This window comes from Hibiscus syriacus, unplaced genomic scaffold (genome assembly GCF_006381635.1).
Source record: "Hibiscus syriacus cultivar Baekdansim isolate YM2019G1 unplaced genomic scaffold, ASM638163v2 tig00116971_pilon, whole genome shotgun sequence".
Classification (NCBI taxonomy): domain Eukaryota; kingdom Viridiplantae; phylum Streptophyta; class Magnoliopsida; order Malvales; family Malvaceae; genus Hibiscus; species Hibiscus syriacus.
In genome coordinates, this window is record NW_024063495.1 from 4,931,994 (window position 1) to 4,953,870 (window position 21,877).

Below are 21,877 nucleotides of genomic sequence, written 5' to 3' on the forward strand. Positions count from 1 at the left end.
CACCCATGTTTTCAATAACATCAAACTCGATGCCAACGAACACCTTCGTCGGGAAAAGATTCGACAACTGATTGCCAATGTGAGCAAAAGTTGTGTTAAAGGTGAAGCCATTAACATAGGCCAATCTGCTTTCGACACTACGATTAATTTGTTGTCCAACACTGTTTTCTCTGTGGATTTGGTAGACTCGAATTCATCTGTTTCTCGAGAATTCAAGAGAATGGTTAATGAGATGATGGATGAGGCAGGGAAGCCTAATGCGGTTGATTATTTCCCTTTGCTTAGAAAGATTGACCCGCAAGGTGTAGGCGCCGGATGACTGTTCATTACGGGAATTTGCTTAATCTGTTCGATAATCTGTTTAATGAAAGGTCGCAATCAAGAAAATCTTCGGATTATATTGCATCAAATGATGCCTTGGATACTCTTCTTGATGTTATTGAAGGCGGCATCGAGGAGCTTAACAAAACTCATGTAACACATTTGCTTTTGGTAAGTTATAGATTTTTCTTGCATTGTTGAGTTTTAGGATTTTTATCGTTAACCTAAAGCTAAAATTAACCCCACAAACATTTATTCGAATGATCATTATGGTCCTTATTCTTTTTTAAAGAACATTTTAGTCTCTAAAATTTTAATTTTCACTTAAAATAATATATATTGAATGAAAATTATTAATTAATAAATGAATAATACATGTTATTAATGTGACATTTATATATATATCACATGTCATGTCAACGCATTGCGTGACATGATACATATTACGTTATCACTTTGATTGAGATGACATGTAACATATCAACAATTTAACACATGTGAGAATGTCACATCAACATCATGCATTAATTGTTTGTCAACTAATGATTTTCATTTAACATGAGTTATTTTGACAAAAAATTAAAACGTTAGGGACTAAAATATTTATAAAAAAAAAAGAAAAAAGAAAAAGGAGAGAGAATAGAGACCAAAGTGACCATTCGAGTAAACATTGTGGACTAATTTTGACATTACGTCTTTTATCTTACGTGACACTCGATTATTACAAATGTTAGATCTTTAGTTTAACTGTGTCAAATTGATAGGTCTTATTCGTTGCCGGGACTGATTCAACGTCGTGCACATTAGAATGGGCAATGGTGGAACTATTTCGAAACCCTCTAGTTATACTTAAAGCCAAGACAGAACTAGCGCAAGCAATCGACAAAGGAAATTCACTCGAGGAATCCGATGTAAATCGTTTACCATATTTGCAAGCGATCGCCAAAGAAACCTTCCGGATGTCCCATTGTTACTACCTCGTCGAGCCGGGTTTGATGCCGACCTTTGCGGTTTCAGAGTTCCAGAGGGTTCACAAGTGTTGGTTAACGCATGGGCCATTGGTAGAGATCCAAGTATTTGGGAGAACCCGAACAACTTCATACCCGAGATATTCTTGGAGTCTGAAATCGATGTCAAAGGTAGACATTTCGGGCTCATTCCATTCGGAGCTGGACGACGAGTGCGTCCGGGATTGCCTTTGGCAAATCGAATGTTGCATTTAATGCTAGGGTCTCTTATAAATTCTTTTGATTGGAAACTTGAAGGTGGGATCTCACCAAATGAATTGAACATGGAAGAGAAGTTGGCGATCACACTTTAGATGGATGAACCTCTGCGAGCAATCCCTATTATTGCTTGACTAGTGTGTTTAAACCTCGAAATCAAATGTTCTTCATTTAAAATGAAATTTTTACTTAAGAAAATGTTGTTGTTTCTTCTACAATCATAATAAACTTTTATTTTCAAGCATTGCAACTTAGGTGTTGTATAGTGACAGATGCATGATTTTATGTTAAAATAGATTAATTTATAAAATTTTAAGAGATTACGAACTTATAAAATTTTAAGAGAGACGAAAATATATTTTCAATAAAAAATACAAAAAAAATCTAAAACATATAAGAATTTAAATTTTTTAGGAGAGGCGACTGCCCCACCCGCTCCTTCCACGATCCATCTATGATGTTGTAGGTATCATGTACGCCAAACAAGTTAACTAAATCAATTATTTTGTTATAATACAAGAATTATTAACAATATTTAACCAAAACTTCTAGTTTAAAATAGATTATGGTACAAGCCTAGATGGATCTCACACCTGGGCTGGTATATCCTTTCACCCTCCCAAAACGACACGTCGTTTCATTTTCTCGCACAACTCCTTCACCGTCGCTCAACTAGAGACCCTTCTGCTCCAGAATGTCGGCCACGTCATCAACTTCGCTGACTCACTCCATATCCTTGCCGAGTCAACTGGATCAACCCGTCCAAATAGTTGCTGCCCCTGACCTCTCCGATTCCGAGTTCAGGTTAATAGCCTTTTTTTTTCTTCTCGTGTTAATTCTTCGAAAATTTTGGAATTGGGGAAGTACCCATTGTTTGCTCAAATCATGAACGTGAATTCTACAGGTCTGCTACCGAGTCATCTTTGTTTCGACAATGGTTGAAGAATCTGGCGAGTGAAAATGGGATTTTGGCTAATGGGGACATGACTTAAGTGATTATTCAGGTATCTTGCCTTTTATAAAAACTTGCATTAATCATCCACTCTTTTGAAAAAGAAAAAAAAAATCTTTGGGTGCTTTTTGTTTTGATTGTTTTTATTTTAAGTCATGGAAGAATTGTTGCTTAAATTTATTATAAGAGGCTATGTATGATGGGTTTTATGAAAAATTTGAACTTCCTAAGCATTTGATTATAGAAGTTTGGAGTGATTTTTTTTTTTATTACGGGGAGTTGATATGTTTGGAAAGCGAATTGGTTTCCTCAAATTCAAAGCTGATATTATCAATAAAGGAACGGGAAAGAAGGTATTTGATTGTCTTCTTGAATAGCTTTCTTTCTAAACGAATTCACATCAAAATTTGGTTCTTTATCAAACTTGCTTGATTTTCAATTCGAGCTTGGTGTATTTATTGCAATTATTCATGCAATTGTTCAATATCTTTTTCTTATAATCTAAAATATGCTTAGGTTCCAGGTATAGTGTTTGCACGAGGACCTGCCGTAGCCATCCTAATTCTTTTGTAGTCTGAGGGCACAACATATGCTGTTCTCACCAAACAGGTAGGGCAATGTTTTAGTTTAAAAAATTTATTCTTAGTAGTTTGTCTATCAAGTATGACAATACAATTGAGTAGAGTAGAAATTGGCTTTAGAAGGTGGCCATTAAAGTATTGCTACTTCACTCGATGTTAATGAGTTCTTTATTTCTCTCTAAGGTTGTTCTTGAACTGCCTGCTGGAATGTTGGATGATGACAAGGGTGATTTCATTGGCACTGCAGTTCATGAGGTCTTCTCTCTCTCTCTCTCTCCCGGTTTCTCATTGCAGTGCACTTGTACAGACACACACAAACACATACTATACAAATGTTTATAAATGTATATTCAAAATTTTCTTTATTTTTGTAGACGTCATTGTGTTTGTCATATTACCATACATGAAGTTCATAAAATCATTTGCTATTTTTGAGGTCAAGTACTCAAGGGTTATATAGTAGCGCACTCGAACATTCTATTCTCTGCTATGAGACCATTTTCCCCCTTTGTGGGTTGTTCTTATACCGATGTTCTACATCTGCCATTCAGTTGAGAGAACTTGCTATTTTTTACCATAATATTTTGTTAAAAGTTCAATAGGATCGGCTTCTTTTTACCTTTCTTTTGTTTTTCCTTCTGTTATAGAAATGGTTTCTTAGCGAGTTAAAACTAACAGGTCGAGGAGGAGATTGGTATTCACTTGAAACTAGAAGATATGGTTGACCTCACCCCTTCCTTGATCCATCTACTGGATTCAAAGTTTTTCCTTCTCCGGTATGTTGGCAATACTGATGGGTGCTTTTCCGGAAAATTGGTGCATGTTACAAACCCTAGAATCACCACTTTTAAATATAATTATTAACTGCATGTAACTTTGATTATCCAATCAGGAATCCATGATGTGAACTATTTTTTTTATAGGAATGATGTGAACTATTTTTTTTTATAGGAATGATGTGAACTATTTGTTTGGAATCTTTGCATAACAGTTCCAGACCCTCAAAGGTTACAACAGTCGTTTGTAGAGAATTCTATGTCCTTTTCCGGGAACATTTTGTCGTGTCATGACTTGATTCTGCTTAGGTTTTAGATAATTATCTCGTGTTTTCCATGTTAGGGAGGCTGTGATGAAGAACTTGGCCTATTTCTGTACAGAAGGCATGTTGATAAAAACATTATCACACAGCTTGAAGGAAAAGAAACGGGTCGTTTTGAACATGGTGAGCTGATAAAGGTTCGTGTGGTTCCGTACGAGAAACTCTGGCGCACAACACCTGATGCAAAAGCAGTCATGGCTATCACTATCTATGAAATGGCCAAGAAAGAAGGATTATTACCACAATAATCCTGACCAGCCAAAATCGATCGGTACCAGCTTTTGTTTGTTCGTAAAAATCAAGTTAGTCTAAATTTAGTCTTTTTTAGAAATGTGTAGAACTGCTTGAGGCAGTATAATCATACCTAGTCAAATCCGGTACTAATTCTAGTTCACTATCATGGAGATTTATGGTCGGTTTTCATATGTTTACGTTTGAGTTTAAAGTTGAAGTTCGACCTTGAGCTCGATTTGAAACTTGGCAGTTAAAGTTGGACCGGTTTTAGCTTAATCCGAGAAAAAAATGGAGCTACTCGAATCCGTTCGATTAGGTTCGAACAAACTCATTTTCATTAGTACGACTCACCTTAATTCAACTAAGATAATAAAAGCTGCAAGCACGTTGATATATATGTATTGTTTTAATTTGTCTAACCATGGCTTCTTTTATTTCATGGAGCTCTGAGTTCTTGATGAGTGATGACTCTTATAACTTTGCCATCATCTTGAAGCCAGCCATGGCTGTTCTGGTTTTCCGTTCAAGCCCTTGGGCCACTCCCGTGCCACCTTTTACGGTGACAAAACAACCTCTGAAACTATGGGTATTTTTCCTATCTTTCTACATTGTGCATAACGGTTCTATTTTTATGCTCATATCTTGTAAGTCCGAAATTCGAATCCCAACATCTGCAGTCCTCATATCTTACAGGAGGAGCTTGTGGTTATGGAGATCTGTTTATCAATGGTTATGGTATAAACACTGTTGCTCTAAGCAAAACATTGTTCAAAGAAGGCCGTGCTTGTGGGACTTGTCACTGAATAAAGTTTGTACTGCCATGACCGCAGGTCCGCAACTGACTTTTGTCCCCTGAATTGGGCCTAAGACTCCAACAATGGCTGCTGATGCAACCCTCCTCAAGTCCATTTCGACATGTACAAACCCGCTTTCATAAAAATCGCTCAATCGAAAGCTTGCATTATCGCCATCTTTTACCGAAGGTATATATACATCATCTATTCCAAACCTACTAAATGGCACCTTTGATACGGATCGGTATAAACACATTTGAATCCTTGTAGGGTACACTGTGAGAGGCCGGGAGGGGTCAGATTTTCATTCCAAGGAAATGGGTATGGGTTATTGGTGAGAACGTATGAGGTGGCGACAACGTTGAAAACGGGGTGGATTAACATGAGCCATAACTGGGGAGCTGCGTATCAGGCATTTGCAGCATTTTATGGACAATCACTTTCTTTCTAGCTTACTTCGTATTCGACCAAGGAGACTATCATAGCTTAGAATGCGGCACCCATATGGTCCAAGCTAACATGAGGCCCACAAATATGATTAAAGTTGGGGAACATGTTAAAGACCACAAATTGAGTACTGAGCCCCCCAAATGGTAACAAATCATTTCTCCCTACCCTTAATCATCCCTTTGCCTAGCTTGTCAAAGTTTCTTTCCATGCCACAAGCTTTTAGGCAAACTCAAAGTTTGCTTGCTTTAAACTCCAAAATCCCACTTGAAAAATCATATAATATTCAGTCAAGTTTTACTATGTAGATGATAAAACCCCAAATCTCCACATTGTGCAGTTGAAGCCATTGGAGAGAACATGCAGATGAAAATGCCTTATGTTCCCACGTCATTTAAAAACCCTATAATGAAAGGAAAAAAAGGATTTCCTTTCACTTCAATTCAAAGCCTCTATCATCTATCAGCTTCACTCTCTGCAAATATAGCTTTCTAAATACACCATTTTCTGGCTAGCAACCTAAACCTTTAGCCCTTCTAATGGGCTCTGATCTCATCTTTCTCACACTAATACTACTTTCGTGGCAATCGTTTCTTTTGATCAAAGCCGAAGAGATCAAATTGGCTCTACGGTGAGGTTTCGATGTGGGGGTCTCCGACGATACGGTGCGAAAGTGTAGGAATTTCGTTTTCGAATTGGTGTGATTGCTCATCCTTGTGCTGAGAGGGTCATAGTGGTGAGACAAAACTTGGGTCTCAATTGGTCATCTATATACTGTGCAAACTACGATCTATCAGGTTACCAGCTTATTTCACCTGTGTTGGGGCTTTTAGCTTAAATGCGGGTAATGATGTTTCGGTAGCCCTTTTCAGCTCGGGATTCTCGCGAGGGAAAAGCCGATTAAGATCGATTTCGGTGATGTTAAAATGGTTTCCTATGTGACCGGATTGTCAACGAGGCCACTGTGTGCTAGTTTCGAAGGAGATGGCAAGGTTACATTGAAAAACCAAGTGACACCCAATGTTTGTTTTGATAGGAGGGATAGACGTTTCAGTTTGGTCATCGAGTCGCCTCTGATGCAGGGATCTGTTTTTCCGAACACTTTGTTATCTATGTCGCAGAAGCTGTTGGAAGAAATCATGCTTTACAAAATTTGTTCTCTCCTTTGTGGGTCAAACACAATCATCACCGAGAAGAGCCTTCAAATGTAAGTACTGTTAAAGCACCGATAGTTATTAGTTTTTATATATTATTTTTTAGTAGTGTATTAAATTACAAAAATATAAAATGAACAAATTTGAAAGTATGTAAATTAGATAACATAAAATTAATAATTAAATTTATCTTGATAGATTTAACAGCCGTTTAGATAAAGATTAAAATTTTATTTATTTTTAGAAAATGTAAAATTAAAAAGGCTAGGGAGATAAAAATGAGGAAAACGGCTCTAATAGTTTGGATAAATGCATTTTATTTATCCTAAAGTAGCAATCAGCTACAAATAAAACAAACAATTAACACTAAACAATAGCAACCCCATAACCTATATAAGTAGGTTAGGCAAACCCAACAATCCAATCCCCATTCAATACACAAATCCCTATTAACAGAGTTGATCTTGTGAACATTCATCCCCCCAGCCTCCAACGAACCTCCTCCTCAACCTGAGCAATTAAATTCTGCTCTTTCCCTGAAAATTTCTATCATTCTTCTCCTTCCAGATCAAATAAACAGCGAAGTTCTGGGCAAGTTTAAGAACAATAGTAAGGAGCGACTTCCCCCTAGCATACCAGCAGCCCAACTCAACTCTGCATTTCAGTCCATAACCTGCCTATGCAAGTTTCAAGCCCTCAAGACCCCAGGCCAGATATTTTTAGAAAAAAGAACAACCGAAAAAAACATGGTCCCTAGACTCCTGATCATCATCACATAACACACATCCTCGCTCAACCTGGATCCCAAAAGCAACAAGCCTATCCCTCGTACGCAATCTATTCAAAATAATCATCCAACATATCACCGAATGCCTAGGAATATAGAAAGTATGCCACACCAATCTATGTCAAGGCACAACCTCCTTCCTAGTTCTAATCATATCCCATAACTTTACAGTCCCAAGGTTAAGATTAGAAAGCATACCAGCAGGGAGGGACTCTCTAAGCTTCAACAGCTTTTTCCATAGCCAACTACAAGATCCTTTGGCCACCATTTGCAGAAAATCAACCCCTTTCAAGTCATATTCGTTACTCCAAGCTATCCAAAGAGGCCCATCCTTCATCAGGATACGCTTTATAAGCTGCAACATACAAAAGTCATTCCAGAACCTCAAACACTTGAGACCAAGACCACCCTCCGACTTAAGACAACAAATGGAACTCCAACCCACTCAAGCACCCATCGCAGTCGAATCATAGTCTTTCCAGAAAAATCGGGAGCAAAGCTGGTTAATACGCTGCAAAACAGCTTTTGGGAGGACAAACTGTCGACTCCAATAATTTTGGATGCTAAATATAACAGCTTGGATGAGCTGGATCCTTCCAGCATAAGACAAATGTCTAGCAACCCAGGTTTGGAGTCTACCCTCAATCTTATCAACTAGAGGTTGGCAATCAGAGATCCTTAACTTTCTAATGACCAAAGAAATCCCCAAGTAACACACCGGTAAACAACTAGACCTTATGCCCGTATCTTCCATTATGGCCTGCATCTCACTCTCACCAATCCCAGTGAAATAAATTTCACTCTCACAAATGGCTCTGATATCCCCGTATCTTCCACAATGGTCTGCATCTCGCTCTGACCAATCCCAGTGGAATAAATTTCACTCTCACAAATGGCTCTAATATCGTGTTTGAAGAAAAAAACCTCAACTAATCCACCCACTGATTATTTCCCAGATTAGGGTGTTCACTACAGTAAATTTAGAAAACTCCAAGATTATTGCATGTCTTCACCACCACTCATCATTTATTTATTTATTTTGTTCTACAAAGCTAAAGAAACATGGTCAAGAAATGATCTTAGTTTAAGAAATAATATGATAGATGTCTTATGAAATATTTTTTCCCGTTACCCTATACAAGCGAGGGGGCCATAAATATTTTATTAGGGAACAAGAATTTTACCTGCTCCACCATGGAGAGACATCAGCACTGCATCTATGAAATTGGTGTAATTGATTCGACTCTCTGTGAATTTGGATCATAATTTTATTTTTAAAAATATCTATAATTAATATATATATATATATATATATATATATATATATATCAATATAATAAATTTTATATATAGTTGATTTGTTGCCGGCAAAATAAAATCCGCCTTGAACAATCCTCCACTTCCTTTCTTGTGATTTTCTCTCTAGAAGAAGAAAGTGTGTCAACAATATATATATTTATATATTTAATATAAATTCGTTGATTTCGTCGTTATTTAGTAAAATTACTATCTTGCTTTATCCAATTGTTTGAAAGCAACATAAGAAATGACCGGTGTCGCTACCGACGGTGACATTTCATCGTCGTCTGTAGTTGAATCGAAGGAAGAAGAAGAAGAAACAGCGGTGAAAGAAACAAAGAATCAACGAGTATAACAAAAGCAAGAAGGAATTAAAGATTGCATGCACAAGAGTGAGGCAATTCAGTTCTTAGGTCGTACTACTCCCATTATTCTCCAAAACGACAATGGACCTTGCCCTTTCCTCGCCATATGATATCTGTTCAGGAGCAGGAGAATCGTGTTCTTGGGACAACGTGAGCACTCCATCAGAAGAAGTCAAAGCAGAAGGTGCTACATACTTCTTTCTCATAGGTCGAGGTTTAACCCTTGCTTGTTGGACAACAACTTTCAATATGTGGACACTAATTTTCGTCTATACATACATATATATATATATATATATATATATTACTTAAAATAATACATGATTTTTTACAGGCCCAAAGTCATTATAAATGTGTTGATCCATTACACGCCAAGTCCAACAGTAACCCAGATGCAATACACTAAACCCGACAGACAGCCCAGGACCGCGAACTGATCCACTGAAACCAGACTTGAATTGAAACAGTTAGGGTTTTCAGAACCCTAACTCTCACCCTCCTCAACGCCGCAAGCCACTAGAACCAGTCAAATCAAGGACTCTTGGAGAGTCCTCACACCTCGCGCCGAGACCACCATCCCCGATATTTTCGACAGCATGGTTTCATGGAACAAGAACAACCAAGCAAAGCAAGCATTTTAGTTTCAATAGGAAACACTAAAAATTACATATTTTAGAGTATAAATAAGCATGTAACCACAATATTTTACACATGAAATACGAGAGAAAGCATTCAAGAAATCGGAGGCAAAAATTGTGATATTTTCGAAGCGAAAATAAATAGAAGAGGTACTTTTTTACCTATTTCGGTTCGGCTTTGCTTGCATGTGACTTGGATGTCCTCATTTTTTTCTTTTTCTTTTTTGTTTCGAACCATCGATGATCGGGGGAGGGCGATAGAGAGTTTCAAACTCAGATCTAGTCCTCCCCGAGGTTTTTTTTTTCAAAAACTAAAGATGTTTTTATGACAAGGGTGAAAAGATCTTTAAAAAATGCAAAAAAAAAATCCACCACCGCTGATGAACGGCGGCCGACGAGGCAGTGGCTGGCCGGTTTTTGGGTTGGGGTGGCAGTGTTTTTCATTTGATGAAGAACACCATGAATATTTTCAGAGAAAATGTGGGGGGGGGGTTGATCGATTTTGAAGCAAATGCAAAAAATGAAAGTTGTTTGTAAAAGTTGGCATTTATAGCAACCCGCCGCCCGACCCGTGACCCGGTCCATATACCCCTAGGATCAGCGTGTTTTTGTAAACAAAGGGGGTAATCTCACTTTTAGTCCCCCGTATTTTCAGAACGTTTATCTTGCCCCCGAAAATTGATTTTTACCTCGAAATACTTTTAATTTTGGCCACCTAATTTATTTTTGTTTCAATTTAGTCTCTTTTATTTAATTTATGTTTTAATTATTATTATTTATTTATTTATTTATTTATTTTAACAATTATATATATATATATATATATATATATATATATATATATTTGTTTCTTTTGTTTCTTGTTTTTACTATTTTTTATCTAACATTTTCATTTACATATATATTTTTTTAATTTTTTTGTATTTTTTTCCTTTCTTTTCGTTTCTGTTTCATATTTATATCTTTTTTATTACTTTTTGTTTTCCTTCTTTTGTTTCTTTTTTTATTTCTTTTATTTTCTTTTAATTTTTATTTAATTTGTTTTTTTAATCTATTTTTTATTTAGTTATTTTATTTTTATTATTATTATTTTCCCTTCTTTTTGGGTTTTCTATTTTATTATGTTTCATTGTCATGTTAATATCGTTTCTTTTGTATTTTAATTTATCTTTTTATTTTGTCCCCTCTTTTCAACTTAACTACATTTATGGGTATGTTTTTTTTCATATTTATTTTTATGGGTTTATTTGTTTTTTTATGTTTAAGGTACCATAATGTAATGTACATTTTCTCTTCTAATTTGTTCAATGTTTTTTTACTTTATCAATTTAACATTCTCTTGATTTTTAAGGTCATTTAAATCCATCGGATGTAAGTAATTTGGATCATATCTTCGATAAAGATGTAAATCAGGTAAGATGGTGTCAGATCAAGTTAAATATTGTTTTTAAATAATCGGTGGCGACTCAAACCATTTCATTTAAGTCAAAGCCCAATTTCGGACCCACCCGAAAGATAGTCGTGACACAACCAGTAACCATGGGGTAATTTCGAAGCCACCTTGACAGTGCAAACCGACGTGCTATGGCCAATAATCCCAAACTTATAGCAAAAGCTTGGAAGGCGTTCGAACTTAAGTGGGCACGCACGTGGTTTACCAGACCCAAGTAATACGCATCTACGCAAGGGCTTGGTAATATTAATCTCAACCCTAACGCGAAGAAAATCACCTCCCACGTCCACCGGTCTCATATCAACAGCTATCACTGTCCCAATGCTACCACCTAAAGCCATTCCCATAGATTTGGACATGTACCCTAACGGTAGGTTGTAGTTGCGAACCCAGACAGCAATCATATTAAAATCATAATCATCCAATCCTTTCATAGAATCGTAAGGTAACAAAGAGAATAAGTCTCCATCAAAAGTCCATGAACTCCGTTTAAGAATGACCTCCAGCACTTCATCTGAACAAAGCTTGACCTTGAAGAACCGGTCGCCAAGTTCCAAAATATCGTCAGCCTTGTGCCTACCCCATACAGCACGAAAGACACGACCAAGGGCAGCACCATCTACTGATTTCTGGGAGAAAACCTTCCCCATTAAACACGGCCTAAATCAGTCATGTCCTCCGCATCAACGGTTCCCTGAGCAGTATGATCAGCCATGGTAAAAACAATGTGAAAGAGAAAAATAAACTCATGATGCAAAGGCCCAGAACTAGAGGTATATATGCCATAGAAGAGAAGGGGAGAAGGAGTGTTGTGCTCCGAAATCCCAGCCAAGTATTGAGGAAAAGACAATACTGGTAGGACTAGGATTCTTAACCAAATCAAAATACGGTACTGAGGAAAAAGCCAGGAGATCAAAGGGGGCACACAAAATGTAACAGCCAACCAGATAGTGAAGAACCACTTTTTCTGTAAACTATTGACTGTAGTTGTCTTTGAACTGTCGGTCTATGCTTGGAACACTTGAGCAACTTGATTAATAAACCAATTTAAGAACCAGTTTTCTTGGTTTTCCCTACGCTAATTATTTCTGTATTCATAGAATCTCATTTTATTTGCAGTATGATGGTGAACTCTATCATTTAGCTACTGATCAAGGCGATCTGAATCAACCGGATTTGGTTTGGGAGAAACTAAATGAGGTAAGCTTTTGTTGTTAAGTTGTAATCTTCTTAGCCAAGAATCACTTCATTGAAATTTGGGTGTCATGTATAAATCTAGTCAATATTAGTAAGGTGGATAATGTACATCATTGTTACTTTGGAAGCCAAATCTTCTTCGAAATTTGATATCCAAAACTCATGCTTTCAGGTCAATGGAGACACTTTTTATGACCGGCAACTTCAAGGAATTCAAGGTGGATGGTCATGCTACCAGCACTGATGTATATATTTCCCTTTGGCGATAATTTTGACGGTTTGAATGACTTCAATGAAACCTTACCGAGATTTACATGATGCAGGACTACAGCATTGATGGCTCACCGCATACAGGAGCAGATGAAATGTAATTATCTCCCCTTTTGGTTCTGAATTTATATTAGTAACAGGTCCAAAGGTACTCTATCCCCTCTCCTGGCTAAACATTCTTGGATAACATTCATCTTTGGATCTGATAACTGATTCTTGAAATCTTAAAGCATTGTGGTCTGATAACCTACATACCTATGTTCAAACATGTCTCGACACAAATGTCGTATACATATATAATATTCGTTATATAAAATGAATTCTGATAATATTCGTTATATAAAATGAAGAAATCAAATAACATAAACTGAAATGACGAGAGTGGCATATTGCAGGTGTTGCAAAACAGTGGGACTCTTCGCCTTCATCGTCAAGGCAAGAGACAAAATCGAAAGAAGTGTATCATGATGTGAATTTCAAGTTTACATCATTTGGCAAGTGTTTTATTTTTTCTGGAAATAGTTTTGTATTTCGACACCAATAATGAATTTAAATGTTTTTCCACTACCGGCACAAGAAATGTGGATATAGATAATAAAATATTTAGATGTTAAAATCCAAATAACAATTATGATTATCCGACTCTAATATTATCTAAATCCCCATTATTCAAGTTCACAAACAATCTGCCCCAACTCTGAGGGAAAGAACTGAACGAAAGAGATTTGTATTACTCTAATCTCTGCTTAAAACTCAAACAAGAGGTTTTGTATACCACATTGAATTGAGGATCAAAACATAAAACAAGTTTTTGTGAAAGAATAGGGAACTACCATCTTCACGTATGAAGCAATGTTATTCCGTTATTCCGGGACCCACTTTCTCAACATCAACTTCTCCCATGCCTGTGTCTTCCTCTTCTTCGCTGTCTTCGTCTCCACTGACCTCTTCATTATCGTCACGCAACTTAGCCATGTGCTCGGCGAGCAATTTATCGTCCCGTTCACTCACCTAAATCAATGCACCATGCGAGACACATGTAAAACAGAAAAAAAAATTAAATTTGAAATTAAAGGATGGTCACTCACCGCCCTAGGCTGCTCCTTGACAACAAGTTTTCCCTTGTGATGCTCTATTGCTTCGCTGCAAGCTGCAATGGCTTTATTGAGGACAACTATTCCTTGGTCCTGACCAATACAAATTTAAACAAAAATGAAAATGTTAAACAGACACGAAAATATGTTAGGGAACTATCAACATATGACTAAGATGTAAACAAATGTTAATGATGATAACTCCGGCAGGGACAAAATTTAGACTGTATCCAACAAGATTAACACATTCATAACAGCATAGCGTGTTCATGTGAATGCTTCCAAAGCAACTTCTAAGGCATCTTAGACACATTAAGCTAACCTTGTCAAGAGTTTGAGTGGTAAGAACATAAAGGGGAGGAGCCACAAGCTTTATTTTAACAGGACAGTCATCATTCCCAGCAGCCTCGGCTTTGCGCATGCCCTCCTTCAAATTTGACAACAAATATCTATAAACCAACAACAGAGAATACACACACACGCACACAGAGAGAGAGAGAGAGAGAGAATTTCACCAAACAAGACCTTATGTGAAGAACGCCATCAAACTGGAAACATTTCATTTCAATATCAGCCCGAATCTTCAGAGGTTGAGGAGTCATTCTTCTCTTAATGTTTTTCACCAATGCATCTTTGACTTCCTCAGTCACAGCAGGAACCACTTCAGTCACCTAAAGAGAGATATCATTAGAGACTTAAATCGGCTGAACAAATAATGTTTCATGCATCTCACAAATTGAAAATTTACCTCCTGTCCGTCCGGGCCGGGTTTTTTGACTTCACAAGTGAGGGTGTTCAAGACAGTATCAGGATCAGTCACAATGATTTTGAAAGCCTGAAAAACATTTTTTTTAAAAGAAAAAAATTAAGACCATGATAAGAGATAAAAACGACACTTAAAAAGAAGGCAGCTTCATACCTCAAAAGCATGCCCATATTTCCGGTATAGAGGCCAGCCAATTTTAACATATAATTCCTGTCACACATAATAAGTGTTAGCGACTTGCAAGTTGATGACAAAATCCCTTCTAAAACTGGCTATTTCTGGAATGAAACACAGAGATTGTTGCTTCTCCTCGTAAAACTCATCTCACAAGCTTTGAAATCTTCAGCTTGATCATTGAATTCTTATTTCTAGATGATTAAAACATGCAGATGCTTGCTTCCCCTCATTGCACTCACCTCACAAGCATTGAAATCTTCACTTTAATCCTTAAATTCTCAACTCTTTTTTTTTCTTAATTGAAAAAAGGTAACAGGTTTCATATACAGCATAATCCAAGTTACCGGCTTTTCAAGATTTTACTCAGAAACTTTATTAAAACTCAATCTGAAAGTCACCAAACTACGGCATCTTCGACTAAAACACACTAAGGAAATCATCATTTCATTTTTGGTTATTCTATTTCTGCTATAAAAACATACATAATTGTCCATATAAGTTAACAAATATCCCAGTATAATCACTTGGGCAGAATCCGATGAACTAAATTTCCGAACAAAAGACCCAAAGAAATAGTAACCAATTCCCTTCAATCAACCAGAAAAAGCAAACTTACTTCCAATTCATTTCCAATAAACTATATACTCTAGAAACTCTTCATATCCAAATGATAAATTTTAAGTTCCATAAACATAGCAATCAAATTATATCCCCAGTTTCAATAATAGGAATCAAAAGGAATAAAGAAGAAAAAACAAAATTACCTCCAAATCGATATCCAAAGTCTCGGCGACATGTCGCATGATAGAGTGAACAAGTTTACTCTTATTGTACCTTTCTTCACAAGCCTGAATATCTTCCTCGCTAACTCTCCTCTTACTCAAATCGATGTAACCCTTTTCCTTATCGACACGGAGGACCATCACCGGCTCGGTTCGGCCGACCTTGATTAGACTGCTGACACTACGAATCCGACGGCGGGAAAGCTCGGAGAACAAGATCATGCCTTCGATGTTGTTGTATTCAAGGAGCGAAACGTACGCACCCATGTCAGCGATGTTCTTCACCTGTATCATCACCGCCATATCCACCTCAGGATATTTTGCTTCGTACATACGACATTCGAGGTTCGGCATCTTCGCGTAGTTTAGCTTGGATCTTTGAGTTTTGGGGATTTCGTGGTTGAAGATTAGGGTTTTAAGACGAGCTTCACGACTGATGAGATGCGTTCTCTATCAACACTAGAAACGAGATTCTTTCTCCTCTCTTATATTATATCAGGGTAAATTACACTTATGACCACTTAATTATGGAATAATGTTATTTGGATCTTTTAATTTTATCAGTTGAAACAATTAACTATATAAATATTGTCAACCAAGTCTTCTATAGTTACCAAGGGTGAGTATATAATTGAGTGGAGTCAAAAGATTTCGATATAGTCAAGTTAGTAAGTCATATTTTATAACTCAAACTTTATTTAAAAAAAACTCAAGTCAAATTGTGTTTGAGTTTTTATTTAAATTTAATTGTAAACATTTATATTATTATGGTACTAATTAATTTAAATTTAAACGATTTTCTATAATCATATATGATATATATATATATATACACAATCATGCATACTTGAGGGAGTCAACTACCATCAATCTACTAATAACTAAAAATTTCAAGTCAAATCATATTGTATAACTCAAACTTTATTTCAAATAATTAAATCAAGTTGAATTTATGAAATTATGAGTCGAATCAAGACGAATTGAATTTTTTAGCATCGAGTCAAGTCAAAAAAATCATTCTTTTTCAAAATCAAATTACTTTTACCTCTAACGATTAGGATTGACAAAATTTTAATATCACAATTAACAAAAATAACATAATTATACAATTGATTCTCATTAATTCAAAAAATTACCTTATAATTTGGTGATTATAAAAGTATATATCTTCTCTCTTTTTTATTCGACCAACGCTTTTGGGAGACTGATACAATCTAGTGTTTTATAATTCAAATTTTATTTGAATTTTTTCTAGTCGAGTAGAGTTTATGAAATTTGAGTCGAGTTGAGTTGTTTGAGTTTATTTTTAAATTTAATTATAAATATTTATAATATTATGATACTATTTGATTTCAAATTAAACAATTTTCTATTATCATACATAATACATATATATTTTTTCATATGTGATATACATATATCATACATAGTTAAGAGACTCAACTCAAACTTGAAAAACAATTTATTAATTACTAAAATTTTTGAGTTATTATTCAAGCTGTTCGAGTTTCATTTTATAAACTCGATTAGCATATAAAAAATCGAGTTAAGTCTGATTTATAAAGTTAAGAATTGAGTTAAATTTAAAAAATTATGAGTCAAATTAGTTCTAGTTGAATTTTTCAAATTAAATTAAATCAAAAAGATAAAAAAAATTGTATTTGTGTTGAGTTTTGTTGACCCTTACAACCTATTAAACAAATTTTACACATCAACTTCTTCTCTACTCATGGCACAGCAATTGCACTGCTGAAGCTGATGGAGTCTGTTAGATACCGTATAAGTGCTATTCCTCTGACTTAATATTCCAATTCTATTCTTGAAAATTAAATAAGAATAAATCCTTATCTAGTACTTTTTTGATACAAAATGGAAGTTGTAAGGTCTATTTATTTATTTAATAATTTGAAGTAATTATTAAATAATATATGTTTAAAATATTTTTTAATTATTAAAGGGCATTATTTAAATCTAAAATTTTTAAAAAAATATTCTTTTTTATTAAGATAATTTGATGCGCTCTGTAAGATCTTAAATTAAATTATATTGATCATTATATCTTATGTAAACTCTTTAATTTTATTTAAGGAGTATAAAAGTAATTTAATTCAACTTTATTTACAAAATTATAATAATAAAAGAGAAGTTTCCTTGGATCAAGGTTGTTCAAAGCTGTAATGAATATATATATATATGCATGTTTATAGGGTTAATGCTGTCTCCACATGCTGGTTATATGGAAGCTAATCATCATTGCACATGTGAAGATGGAGGGTAATTTAGTCCTAAAAGAGTCAAGAAATTCATGGGACCCAGAACACCACCAACATGTGATGGGACACGTGGCGAACTCATGTGGTGAGCTCCATGAACTCAGAATCTGGTTCCTTGGGTTGCCGATCATAGCCTGTCCTTTTGTGTGTGTTGGAACCAGAAAAGAAACCAACAAAAAACAACTCGAGAAAGAAAGTGCTACTTTGTGTTCAACGCATTGGCCAATAAGCTTATCAGTCTTTTCCCTTTCTCTGCTGATTGAGAAATTTGTCTTCTTTTGTTTATATTGAAAACAAATAAAAAAGTTCTAAACTTTATGTCCTTTTTCTCATGTAAAAAAAAAAATTCAGGGACTTTTTCTTTTTGTAATTTCTGTGAACTATGTTGTTGTCTTGTCTTCTTTCCCAGTTTAGATTCAACCAAGTTGTCTGAAATTCAAAATTGTATCTTTTTACTGTTGCAGGTCGTTAAGAAGTTTATGTTTGGTGAATAGGTTGTCTTCAGACAATTGATGTCTTGTCTGGTCCAAGAATTTTCTACAAATCCATGGATTAGATTGCAGAACTGAGAAGGAAGATAATGGTAACTCGGTATTAGTTTGTCTAATTTCCTAGCCCCTTTTCCGAATGGGAATCGCCGCTGTCGGAAACATCCACCTCCCTGCAGTTAGATTCCGCAACTGTTACAAGGTACTATGCCTTACAAAGACGATTTTGGACACGACACAGATATCGAATCTAAGAGATCGGTATGTTCTCGGAGGGCAATTAGGCTGGGGACAGTTCGGTGTGATTCGGTTCTGTTTGGATAAGTTAACCGGCGATGTTTTCGCTTGTAAGTCCATCGCTAAAGATCGGTTGGTGACACCGAACGATTTGAGATAGAAATAATGACCAAGTTATCAGGTCACCCTAACGTTGTGGATTTGAAAGCAGTCTATGAAGATGAAGACTCTGTGCACTTGGTCATGGAGTTATGCGCAGGAGGTGAACTTTTCCACTTGCTTGAGAAGCACGGAAGGTTTTCCGAGTCCGAGGCTCGTCTTCTGTTCAAGCATTTGATGCAAGTAGTCAAGTACTGTCACGGCAACGGCATCGAGATTTAAATCCAGAAAACATTCTCTTATTGACGAAATCCTCAATGTCTCCAATCAAACTCGCGGATTTTGGTCTTGCGACTTACGTCAAACAAGTTGAGGTATCACGTATATTGCACGGAACCGTCGGGAGCCCGTTTTATATAGCACCAGAGGTTTTAACAGGGGGGTAAAATGAAGCTGCTGATGTGTGGAGTGCTAGGGCTATTTTGTATATCCTTTTAAGTGGAATGCCTCCTTTTGGTGGGAAGACTAAATCAAAGATATTTGACGCTGTCAAAGCTGCTGAACTAAGGTTCCCCATTGATCCTTGGGATCACATCTCTTTATCTGCTCGGGATTTGATCATCGGAATGCTTTGTGTCGATCCTTCTAAGAGGCTCTCCGCTGCTCAGGTTCTCGGTAGGTCGACCTATCACCATCGATGTTATTCCGAGTTACACTCGACGGATACTGATATCTAATTTACTGCTCTTCACAGATCATCCATGGGTGGAGGGTTGCAGAGAATTGACTCAAGATTGCAGAGAGCTTGAAGTGGGAGGAAGGTCATCTTCCACATTGTTCATCAAAAGAAATCAAGATTATACCTTTAGTGATGGATCATTTTTATCTTTTAATGGAAAATCATCTTTCTCTTTCATAGTTGAAAATGGCAGTCCTTCTGCAGCAGAGTTGTTTTCATCTCCGATTCCAACGGTGCCGAGCTTTACTTTCTTCAGTCCAATATCTGCTGTTGAACCACAAAACGCCGAGACATCGAAAATGAGTGACGAACAAGGAGGTATTTGTTTACATTTCGTTCTTGCCTTGGAATTGACGAGTATCTAGTGTAACACTATGCTTGTTCTCTATTTCATTCCACATAATCTAACTTAGTAAAGATATCTACATTGTCAGATTCTTCGGATCCAGTGGAACAAAAAACAGAACTCCGTAAGGGAGGACTACTTAATGGATCCCAGATTCCAGGCATTCATAGTAAACGGAATCACACAATCGGTCTCGGGGAGTTCAATCACTTTGATCACATGGTGACCGAGTCGGTAATCCGTTGGGCATCCTGCACTCATATTCCTACTGCACCATCACTTAGATTATCACTAGTTTGCTAGAAAGTGTTTATACAAAGATTGACCATACTGCTGGGCATAAGGGAGCAAACTGAAGCCTCGGTGTCCAGGATCGGGATAAAAAGAGTCACCGATACTGAAATTCGAATTCCGGACCTTCGGGTTTAGGAGAAATATGTTTGCTCAGGTCTGTTGTGCTGTGTGAGGATTCTTTTCTGAATTTGAAAGAAACTGGCTATGTATAAAGAGTCGCAATATGTAATATACAAACTACTTATTCATGTCTAACAATTTGCAGTGTAACATGAGAGAAACATTTTTGATCCATTATTCGTTTGTAAATTCCTAATTTTCGATGAAAAAACCAGTTAGAATAACATTGCAGTAACGCGGTAGCGGTAACCAATAACTTTATCCATTATGCAGCCTATTATGCATTGGGTTCAATACGGAAATAAACAAAAAATGATGAAAATTTTCACCTTATTGATCAGACCAAGGGATTGTTCTGTTCATCTTTTCCAAGTTCTACACTTTCAGCTTCTTCAGAAGAGGGTTCCGGATGATGCTTGGCATTTACATTTGATGTCGGAATCCTGGGTGCCGGTTTACTATCCGACAACATCTTTAAAATGATTCACATGGCTATGAGCAGAAGCCCTGATCCATGCTGTTCGGTTAAAGGTTTTGTATATATCATGTATGACAGCAACAAAGTGACAGCCTGCCTAGCAGTTGTTATCTGCAAGCAGATGAAACAAGAAATCTAGCAGTTAGATGAGATCATGAAAGAGTTTGAGGCTTTTAACCGATATATCTAAAGCGATTATAAGAACCGCCCTTTACGATGGAAACATTGCAGCAACGAAGAGAGTTATGAGGGCTAAAACCGACACTTGACCGATGAATGTGGCCACAGCTTCAAACACCAAATCTCCATACACATATATATTAAAGCAACAAGAGATAATGGTAAATAGAACACTGGTAGTTTCTTGTTCAGGTCACATGATAAAAGGTTATCTTATGCACCCATGGCCGTGGTCGCTGGCAGAGGGTCTGCAATGTACCTGAGAACAAGAATTCCAGTCCCGAACGAGCTTGCCTGTTAGAATCATTGGCACAACTAAGAAAGGAGTCCCAACTATCATCGAGCAAAACAACATTTCTATCAGTAAAGGAAAATGAATAAATATGCAATACGATATAAAACTATCAATAACTTATTAGTGACTGTTCTTGAAGTTCAAACCCCTGAGAAAATAAATCGAATCACTCCATCCCCAATGGAAAACCTGAATAAAGCCAACAAAACAGATGAAAAAAGGTATTCAAAAAACAGTTCCACTGCTTATTTTATTAAGCTGAAAAGCTACAAATGCTAGAATTTTATCATTAGTACAAGAGAAGTATAAAAAATCCTTTTTTTTTCAAGACTTGTTATGTTTAGGATTTTATCTCGTTCAGGCTATGTTTTTTCTATCAGTGTCATGTTTACCGACGACATTTATGGTCATTTTGAAAATGGAAACGATTCTTCTATAAAATCCTAATGACCTCTCCACCGTCCTTGCTCTAATACTTGTTTCCGCTCTAATACCTATTATACATTAAAAGCTCTAATACCTATCTCCGCTTTAATACCTATTATACGTTAAAGGCTCTAATACATGCCTCTGCTCTAATACCTGTCTCCGCTCTAATACCTATTATACGTGAAAGTCTCCTCTGTTGGAGTTCTCTCAACAACAATTTATTTCTCGCTCATCATTAATGGAGATATCCATTTCAAATATCC

The 21,877-nt window shown here is 36.3% G+C and overlaps 2 protein-coding genes and 2 pseudogenes across 2 annotated transcripts; 3 read left to right on the top strand and 1 right to left on the bottom strand.

Annotated features, from left to right (window-relative positions):
• Positions 1 to 315: 315 nt before the first annotated feature.
• LOC120191845 (geraniol 8-hydroxylase-like) lies at positions 316 to 1,682 on the top strand. Its single transcript, XM_039194737.1, has 3 exons — positions 316 to 492; positions 1,086 to 1,117; positions 1,177 to 1,682. The coding sequence occupies exons 1-3, from the start codon at positions 316 to 318 to the stop codon at positions 1,640 to 1,642; spliced, it is 675 nt and encodes a 224-aa protein (XP_039050668.1). The 3' UTR covers positions 1,643 to 1,682.
• A 1,086-nt stretch (positions 1,683 to 2,768) lies between these two features.
• On the top strand, positions 2,769 to 5,232 carry LOC120191846 (annotated as a pseudogene).
• An 8,294-nt stretch (positions 5,233 to 13,526) lies between these two features.
• On the bottom strand, positions 13,527 to 16,083 carry LOC120192010 (eukaryotic translation initiation factor 2 subunit alpha homolog). The gene is made up of 7 exons (XM_039194856.1): positions 15,619 to 16,083; positions 14,831 to 14,887; positions 14,660 to 14,746; positions 14,427 to 14,582; positions 14,234 to 14,338; positions 13,906 to 14,004; positions 13,527 to 13,828 (listed from the first exon to the last, which is right to left on the bottom strand). The coding sequence occupies exons 1-7, from the start codon at positions 15,988 to 15,990 to the stop codon at positions 13,673 to 13,675; spliced, it is 1,032 nt and encodes a 343-aa protein (XP_039050787.1). The 5' UTR covers positions 15,991 to 16,083; the 3' UTR covers positions 13,527 to 13,672.
• Positions 16,084 to 18,391: 2,308 nt separating this feature from the next.
• On the top strand, positions 18,392 to 20,179 carry LOC120191782 (annotated as a pseudogene).
• Positions 20,180 to 21,877: the final 1,698 nt, after the last annotated feature.

Excerpts from the sequence above, each read along its gene's own strand:
- LOC120192010 (XM_039194856.1), bottom strand. The coding sequence starts at position 15,990 with ATGCCGAACCTCGAATGTCGTATGTACGAAGCAAAATATCCTGAGGTG. Across the intron at positions 14,339-14,426 it reads TTCACATAAGGTCTTGTTTG|GAGGGCATGCGCAAAGCCGA; the intron begins GTGAAATTCTCT and ends TCAAATTTGAAG. Across the intron at positions 13,829-13,905 it reads TCAAGGAGCAGCCTAGGGCG|GTGAGTGAACGGGACGATAA; the intron begins GTGAGTGACCAT and ends GCATTGATTTAG.
- LOC120191845 (XM_039194737.1), top strand. The coding sequence starts at position 316 with ATGACTGTTCATTACGGGAATTTGCTTAATCTGTTCGATAATCTGTTT. Across the intron at positions 493-1,085 it reads ATGTAACACATTTGCTTTTG|GTCTTATTCGTTGCCGGGAC; the intron begins GTAAGTTATAGA and ends TCAAATTGATAG. Across the intron at positions 1,118-1,176 it reads GCCGGGACTGATTCAACGTC|CCAAGACAGAACTAGCGCAA; the intron begins GTGCACATTAGA and ends TTATACTTAAAG.